General features: G+C 32.4%; 1 protein-coding gene across 7 annotated transcripts; it reads left to right on the top strand.

Annotated features, from left to right (window-relative positions):
• The first annotated feature begins 3,100 nt into the window (after nt 1-3,100).
• Nucleotides 3,101-9,016, top strand: LOC107639663 (uncharacterized). Of its 7 annotated transcripts, none has more exons than XR_015880832.1 (12): nt 3,101-3,319; nt 4,140-4,315; nt 4,615-4,796; nt 4,885-5,475; nt 5,562-5,639; nt 6,231-6,549; nt 6,636-6,835; nt 7,318-7,394; nt 7,634-7,735; nt 7,928-8,114; nt 8,371-8,526; nt 8,725-9,016. XR_015880832.1 is itself a non-coding variant. In XM_088483772.1 (11 exons), coding segments are annotated over exons 1-11 (2,013 nt in total). In that variant the 5' UTR covers nt 3,101-3,317; the 3' UTR covers nt 8,470-8,914. The 7 variants fall into 7 exon arrangements, 4 of the variants coding, with proteins under 4 accessions (XP_088339898.1, XP_088339896.1, XP_088339897.1 ...); XR_015880830.1 differs by having other exon boundaries at nt 6,228-6,549; XR_015880831.1 differs by having other exon boundaries at nt 3,184-3,319; nt 4,093-4,315; nt 6,228-6,549.
• Nucleotides 9,017-9,061: the final 45 nt, after the last annotated feature.

Raw genomic sequence — 9,061 nt, 5'->3', positions numbered from 1 at the left:
AATCTTAAATCGTAAACCCTAAACCTGAACTATAAACCCTGAATTCTACATCCCAAAACCTAAATCATGTACCCTAAACCATAAACCAAAAATTATAAACCCTAAATCCTAAATTATAAATCATAAATCTGGATCTTAAACCCTAAACCCTGAAATTTAAACCCCAACTCCTAAATCATGTAAATTAAACCCAAACTTTAAATTCTAAACTATGAACTCTAAACCCTAAATCCTAAACACTTAATCCAAAATCATAAAACCAAAACTTTAAATTCCAAAATAACAACCATTTAACACAAAAAAAACAACCATTATTCATGGAAAAAACGTATAAAACCCTTAACCATAAATCATGAACCTTAAATGTTAAACCCTAAACCGTAAAATCTAAAGACTAGATTATAGACCCTAAACCCTAAAGACCATACACACTAGACCTATTTTTCCTAAACCTTAAACCGCAAATACTAAACAGTTAACTATACACCTTCACCCATGAACACTAAACCATAAATCATAAACCCTAAACTCAAAATCTAAACTCTAAACCCTTAAATATAAATCCTAAAACCAAAACCCTAAAGCCTAAATCCAATATGCTATCACTCAATATGCTATCCATTTCAGATGAATCCATTTCGCAATCGGCTTGAAAGGAGGACGGTGGTACTGCACGTAAGCTTTGCCGCGAGAAAGAAAGGCACAACATAGCAACGGAGATGTGTTCCTCGTGGGCTGGGTTCCGGGACGGATGGTCGTGTGATTGACGGCGCCGCTGGGATCCACAATGAACGGAGTGGCTGGGTGATGTTTGGCTGGCAACGATCAGCGGGGTGAACTGTGCGACGGGAGGTGCTGCAGAAAAGTGGGGGTGTCAAAAGAGAGGAAGAAGGTGTGCGTAGCGGTTGTTTTTTTCAGTACAAGTTTTGAAGGTGTATGAGCGTGAAAAAAAGTTTAAGAATTATAGTTGTTTTTTAATATTTAATTTTTTTAATTTAATTAGTATAGTTGGCTCAAGTTGGCTTCAAAATTAGTTGTTTTCCTATACTTCTTCTTTTTGAATTTAATTAGTGTAGTTGGTTCAAGTTGACTTCAAAACTAGTTGTTTTCCTATACTTCTTCTTGTATAATAGAGGGGTAAGGTACTATTTTGATCTCCAATATTTAGTCCAAATCCTAATTTAGTTCTTAACCTTTCAAACATTCTATTTCTGTCTCAAAAAATTTCAAACAGGTTCAATGTTGTCCTATCATTAAATTTGATGCTAATTATTAACAAAATGAGTGACGTGGACGTTAATAGTGTTACTAGTTAAGTCATATCTTCTTCCATGTGTTAGAAAAACATAACGAAAGCCTTCTTGTAACTCTTCTCCTTAGTTTTCTTTTTATACAAAACTCCAAATCCTAACAATCAATCATCAACATTTTAAAAAAATCAAAGAAAAAACTTTTATATTAATAATCGTTGGTAGATCAATTTTACTTACATACTGAAATCGAATGTTATTGGCTCTTCAATGTGCGAACTATTTGTGTCAAATTTAATGGTAGGACAACAATAATTCCGCTTAAACATTTTTTGGAATTGAAATAGGACATTTAAAAGTTTTTGAGACTAAAATAAGTTTTTTAAAACGTTAGGGATCAAATTAGAATTCGACCCAAATATTGAAGACTAAAATAATACTTTACCCTATAATAAAGTGTAAACTTCCTGAGACATTTTTTATAATTTAATATTTTTTGTTTTATTTTTTAAAATTTAAAAATGGTCAAATAGAAAAAATATTACATTAATTTTGGAAAAAAATTCCTATTTATCATAATAATAAGTATCATAGCATACGCTATATTAAAAATAAAAAAAATATTATATATACATACAAAATAAATCATTAAATAAATTATTATATATGTATTATTTAATTTATTTTAAAATATATTTTTATATTTTAATATATATTTTATAAGAATAACTGATTTTTAGTATGCATATTATATAATTGATTTAAAATTTATTTTTTAGATAAAAATTTTTAGATATATGAAATAAATGTGTTGTTTTATGAATAATAACGTTATTTTTGGTGAATACTCTTGTCTTGAAAGTAATTTTCTAATTGATGATTTTTATTTTAATCTTTAGTATTATTTAAAACGAAAATAAATATTTTCAATTAATCTTATAAAATGTGATATCATATTACACATTATGAAAAATTAAGTATGATAAGAAAAATGTAAAAAAAAAAAAAATAAAAGTAAGAATCTTTCTGAAATCACGCACTTATCACCAATTTGCTAACCCCAGGATTTGTACGGTACTAAACAAAATCAATCATATTATTTATATATTAAAATTAATTATTAATATAAAATATATAACAACAACAACAAAGTTTTGTCAATGAGTTATAGTTCAAATAGTATAGTCTTTCCATATTCAATTATGAGGTTGCGGATTCGAATCTTCTATTTTTGGTAAAAAAAAAATAGATACTACTCCAATTCATATGACTACTCATCCATATCAATATTTTCATTTCTACCACATTTAACTTATATTCATATTTATCTTTTGGTCGTCTAACACTTTGTACCATAAAGTATAGTCGGTTTGATAGCAATATAATAAAATTTATTTTTAAGTTTTACCACATTTAACTTATATTCATGCTTATCTTTTGGTCGTCCAACACTTTGTACCATAAAGTATAGTCGGTTTGATAGCAATACAATAGAATTTATTTTTAAGTTTTAAAAACACTTTTTTTATCACATATAAAATAAGATACACTCCACTATTTTGACCAACTTACTGATTTACCTCATGTTCAATCTCTTCATTATTCTATACGATATACCCAAAATACTTACAATTTTAACTTTTAACTTTTATATTTTATATTAATAAAATAAAATATATATTAAAATATAAAATATATATAAAATAAATTTAAATTATATATATTTGTATATAAATATATAAAAATTGATTTTGACGAATAATTTTAATATACAGTAATATTTTTGAAACAAGATTCATCATTTTTTTCGGTGTCCTGGTAAAAGAAAAAGAAAAAAAAAAAAGGAAAACAACTAAACAAGAGAAAGAAAACACGATGTGCTCATGTGCAGAGTCAGAGACTAAGAAGTTATAGCATCAGCCATTCAGCCTCTTTCCTAAGTTCCATCTGAAGCGTAATTCTTTTCTTTCCTTTTTCTTTTCTTTTCTCGTATGCGCTCTTTCCCTTTCGCGCTTCCTCTTCAGTCTCCGCAAGTCCTCTCTCTCTTCGTCATTCGTATTACAAAAAATGTAAGAACAAAAAGATATATTTGTATTTTTATTTTTATTTTTTTGCTTTTCCTACCGAACTTCTTGATCATAAGCTTCAGTTCTGCACTTCTGCATTTTCCCATGTCGCTTTAGGGTGTTTCTGAGACATTTCGTTAAACCCCATTTCTTCGGTTATGTATACGTATTTAGCATGTTTTCTTCTATTATTCTCTCTTATATCTTGTTTTGCATAATGCGATCTTGAATTGTTAAAAAACATGGAAGTTATTATTGTTTCTGGTTTGTACGAAGCAGTAATAGTATCGAACCTACATGCAACAGTGATGTTAAAGCTACATTGGGTGATTGTGCTTCTGTAATTAGTGTTGATTGTTTTCATGGTTCTTGTGAATTGGAATATAGCGCAGGAAGTAGGATTACTGGGGCAAAAGATTCCCCTTGTTGCATTGCGTTAACTGCTGAGCATTTCATATTTTTTCTTCTTTTTTTTTTTTTTCCAAATAGAATTTGGATTTTCTACCAAATCAAAGGGTGGAATTTGAATTCAATACTTTCGTATTTGTTTGAACCTTGAAGTATATTTACTACGTATTTATACAATCAGCCTGTTCTTCTTTTGAATACATATTTCAAAGATTCTATGTTGCTACTTCAAAGATTATTATTTTTATTTATTATTCTTATCAAAGATTATTATTTTTATTTATTATTCTTATTATTCTTATTATTATTTTACTCCTTTTTGATGCGTTATGTGGAATATTGGTAACTTAATTGCTATATTCTTTCAGTTCGTCTGCATACTGCCTATGAAATGATCTTAATCCTCTTATGCTAGGATGGGACCAGGGAAGAAGGCTCAAAATTCTCAGTACAGGAGGCGGCAATCTTCGCTTTCAAATTCAGCAACCACTACTGTATTTGGCAGAAATTTGGAGAAGAATCAACTTGGAGGTGTTGTATTTGGGTGCAAGAATAATACAATTAGAGAATGTCTTTCTAAACAACTCTTTGGTCAGTGTTATTCATTTGATTTTCTTTGGTTTACAGCATTTGCCATAGGAAAAGGCTATTAGAAGTATGAATCTAGAAACAAATAGGTGTCATGTGACAATGATGAATGATGATCAACATTTTAAAATTGAAGTTACTGAATGGTCACTGATATAGTTGACATGAGCGTCATATTGGAACTTATATTATCAACAGCATAAAAGTTGTCACTTAGCTTATGGTAATTTTTTTCCCATATTTTGAATTGAAGGTGGCAGTTGTTGCATTCGACTCATGGAAATTTTTATCTGTTTAAACAGGCTTACCAACTCAGCATTTCTCATATGTGAAGAATATTGAACCTGGGTTGCCGCTGTTTCTATTCAATTATAGCGACAGGAAACTTCATGGAATTTTCGAGGCGGCTAGCAATGGAAAGATGTCTATAGACCCTTACGGATGGACTGCTAATGGTTCGGAGAGAACACAATATCCTGCACAGGTATCACATGCTATAGAGTACTATTGTTCTGTTCAAGACAATTACATTCTGAAACAAGCTCTCATCTTCATACTTTTCTGCTATTAAGGTGCAAATTCGTGTTCGGCTTCAGTGCCAGCCACTGTCGGAGGATAAATTTAGACATGCAATTGCAGACAACTACTACAATAAAAACCTTTTCTGGTTTGAGCTGGACCATGCACAAACTAGCAAGCTGATTTCTTTGCTAACACCAACAGCAATTGTGCCTGGTAGCTCTGTCCCTCATCATATGCTGAATTTGGCAAATGTTTCTCAGCCGCCTCCATCATATGAAACTTTGAGGGAAAGTGAACAGTTCACAGTGCTTGAATCGGATGTGGAGCAATATGCTCACACCAGTGCGATATCAGAATCCGCTGAAAATGATTCTACTTTAGACGAAGACATCCAGCCATTGGATACTCATTTAGGCATGCTGGAAGCAAAACAGGATGAGAAGAACCTCATATTTCTGAAACTAAAGCAGCTGTCTCTTAACAGTAAAAGACAAAATCTCTCTTCGCCAGATTATGTAAATGATACCGCTGCTGCAAATAATATGTGTCCAATCGAAAAGGATAATTCTGAGGCACCAGCTGGTTTAGAGAAGAAAGTGGATCCTAGTCCTTCATTGGAATATCAATATGACATAACCCAGGTTGTTGAGGATATTTGATGGAAAATATTAAAAATATTATAAATTTTATTCGTAAGCAACTAACTCGATATATGTTTTTTTTTTAGTTGGTGCAAGAGGTCAAAGAACTGACAGCTTTCAAGAAAATGCAGACCGAGAGGAATAGTTACCTGGAGCAGAAACTGGTAGGGACTCTTTGCTATGTTGTAGATGCTATTCTTAATTATTTTTCTCAATTGCTTCTCCATTGGTATCATGTTAAATTGTATTGTTGATTTATTGGCATGCATAAATGTATAGTCTTCATACCAATTGACCAAGTATGTGGAACTTCTCAATCAACCTTATTTATAAATTCTTGTTATGTACTTATCTCCATATTAAAATTTGAACCTCTGCTACTGCTTGAAGTGGTTTGTTTCTGCCGCAGTGACTGCATTAATGAAATGGGGGGATAACAAATAAAACAAGATGGTTCTAAGTTTAAATACATTCATTACTTTCTGTTTTTTGTTATTGTTTTTATTATTATTATTATTATTTTGGCTCTTTCTCCTGCCATCCAATTCCATTAAGTTTGAGACTACACAATTTAAAATAGGTAAGTTTTCGAAGCAAACTGAACACAATATAAATGACTGTAAATAATGAATAGTTAGTTTGGTAATTTGAACAACATTTCTGAGTGGTATTGAATTAAGATAAATCATTGTATCCTATCAGGCATAGCATGTTTCCCCATATTTATTGATCTATTTCTATCTGCCTTTTAGAAGGAGGCTTTGTCAGAAATTCAGCATCTAAGAGATCGTTGTACATTATTGGAATCTGCATCTAATGTTATGACACATGTTGAGAAGACATTAACCAAGTCATCTCGAGAGCTCCATCTAGACCACAAAGATTCATTGTTTCTAATAGGAGGCTTTGATGGAGAATCTTGGTTGCCAAGTATGGACATGTATTCTACTTCACAAAATGCTATCAAGTCTCTCAAGCCCATGAGCTCAATACGTTCATATGCTTCGGTCGTGCAGTTCAATGGTGATATTTATGTTTTTGGCGGTGGAAATGGTCTTGTTTGGTATGATACTGGTATGGGATCTTGTGATGGTTTTATTATTTATTTATTTTAACAAAGATGAAGTTCTGAGAAAGATTATTATCTTCCGTGTTTGTAGTTGAATCATATAACCCGATTCTTGACAACTGGACCTTGTGTCCTGCACTGAACCAGAAGAAAGGAAGCTTATCTGGAGCTGTTTTGGATAAGAAGATATTTGCTGTTGGTGGCGGCAATGGAGTTGACTGCTTTTCAGACGTTGAGATGCTAGATTTAGACATTGGACGGTGGATCACCACACGCTCAATGCTAGAAAAGGTAAAGTGTTGCTGTCATATGGTAAATAGTTCAGGTCTTGATTGAGATTTAAGAGGTACAATTATAGATAAATGTAAAACAACAGTTCTGAAGTCTTTATTTCCTTGATTTTTGAGGAATAAGATTCTTAACATAGCAGCTATAAACCAATATTTTACTAGGTGTTCCTCTTGTGTTTTGTGTTTGTGTGTGCGCAAGTTCAATTTGTTCAATTAAAGAGAGCTTAGATGTTTCGTTGATGGTTATTTAATGATATAGTTTCATATGCTGGGATTGGTAATTAGTGTTATCTACCTTAAAGGTCCAATACTTTTGTATTAGTTGCCTCTGTAATGTAATCAAATTTCTGCCTCACTCGACTCTCTTCTCCAAACATCACAGACACCAAATAATCAAGAGAGAGATCCATTTGTATTTTGTAGTGCTTTGAAAAGCCTATGAAAATACTGAACTTATTGCTTGAATGCATTTCTATATTCCAGAGATTTGCTCTTGCTGCTGTTGAACTCAACGGTGCGCTTTATGCTACTGGTGGATTTGATGGAAACGATTATTTGAAGTAAGATTTTGATATATTAAATAGTGTATACTCCGTCTGGTTCACAATATTTTTCACTTTACTCGTTCACATGCCAATTAAGGAACTCAAAATTCAGATTAAATTACAAAGTTGTTTAATATAAAATGTTTCGTTGTTTATTGTGAGAATGACTAATACACCGAAAGTGACAAATATTGTGAATTGCATTTAGTAAACTGTATCTGTTCTGACATGAGTGACACTTAATGTAAATGCAGCTCTGCTGAAAGATTTGATCCCAGGGAACATTCTTGGTCCAAAATCCCAAGCATGAATACGAGGCGTGGCTGCCACTCATTAGTTGTTCTAAATGAAAAACTGTGAGCTTGACTCCTCTTCTCTCTCTTGACGCATTAGGGATTACAATTTGCATAAGTGTCCTCTGAGTGTTCTGTAATATGACCATTTACAGAATAAAATTGTATAGATGACTGTCATTCTAATTGGAGATCAGTATCCTGTTCTGAATTTTCCATGCCTGACTAATTAAGCTTCTTAATCCGTCTTCGCAGGTACACTCTAGGTGGCTTTGATGGAAGTGCAATGGTTCCGAGCCTTGAAGTGTTTGATCCCCGTCTTGGCACATGGATGATGGGAGAACCAATGAATCACCCTAGGGGTTACTTTGCTGCTGCAGTCATCAATGAATCTATTTTTGTGATTGGGGGAGTTAAATCTGGTGACAACATTGTAGATACGGTAATTCTAAATAACCATTTTGACCTCTGAAATATTACAATTTTGGCAAATTGATCCTTCAAAGATATGTTCTGTTTGACAAACTTAACAAATGTTCAGTCAATTCGCTTATATACTTATATACATTTGGTTCTTTTTGTAAATACAGCGTATCTTTGGAGGTCCTTTTGTCACTTGCATCTTTTGCTGATACAGTGATACCTTATGACAAGCCTAACGCCTTATTTCCTTATGACTAAATGAATATACTTTACAGGTTGAGAATTATAAGGAAGGTCAGGGATGGCAAGAAACTTGCAGAACCTCGGTTGCGAAAAGGTGTTTCTTGTCCGCAATTGCCTGCGGTCATGAGTAAACAGAAGGATGTTCATAATCACCATTGCTTTTTGTAAAGTCACAGGATGAAGAGATTGTCTTTTCTTTTTTTTTTTTTTTTTTTTTTTTTTGGTCAATGAATTGAACACCTCCCAATCCTAGGTACACAACACACCCACATACTTCTTACACTTTTTACCACATTTTTTTTCCATTGCAATCTCTAGGGTTTGAACCCTTGACCTTTGAGGTGGGGAGGGGGAGATATGCCATTTAAGTTGAGGCTCATTGGCAGAGATTGTCTTTTCTTACTCTAAATCCTTCTCTATGTTGGCATTGCTTTTTTTGTTTACTTCAATGCCAATAATTCATAGAGCTAGTGATTGTTTCAAGTAAGGTGCTTGTGGGCTTGTGGCCGAGTTTGTGTGTGCATAAATGGTTTAGTTTTACACTTAATGTGTATATAAATTTCATTGTTTGGTTAATTGTACAAGTCACCCTTTTTTCATTTTTAATCAACTTAAAATGTGAAAAAGATGTTTTCAATCTCCTAATTCAATATATAGATTAATTACAATTATTAAAAAGCAAGCGTTACTACATTACTTGAGCACTTATTAGCTGTAGGATCC

The sequence above is a fragment of the Arachis ipaensis genome, chromosome B4, assembly GCF_059453495.1.
Source record: "Arachis ipaensis isolate K30076 ecotype BB chromosome B4, ASM5945349v1, whole genome shotgun sequence".
Taxonomy (NCBI): Eukaryota; Viridiplantae; Streptophyta; class Magnoliopsida; order Fabales; family Fabaceae; genus Arachis; species Arachis ipaensis.
The sequence above is the reverse complement of the archived record's forward strand: the minus strand, read 5'-3'. Positions and strand labels throughout refer to the sequence as shown.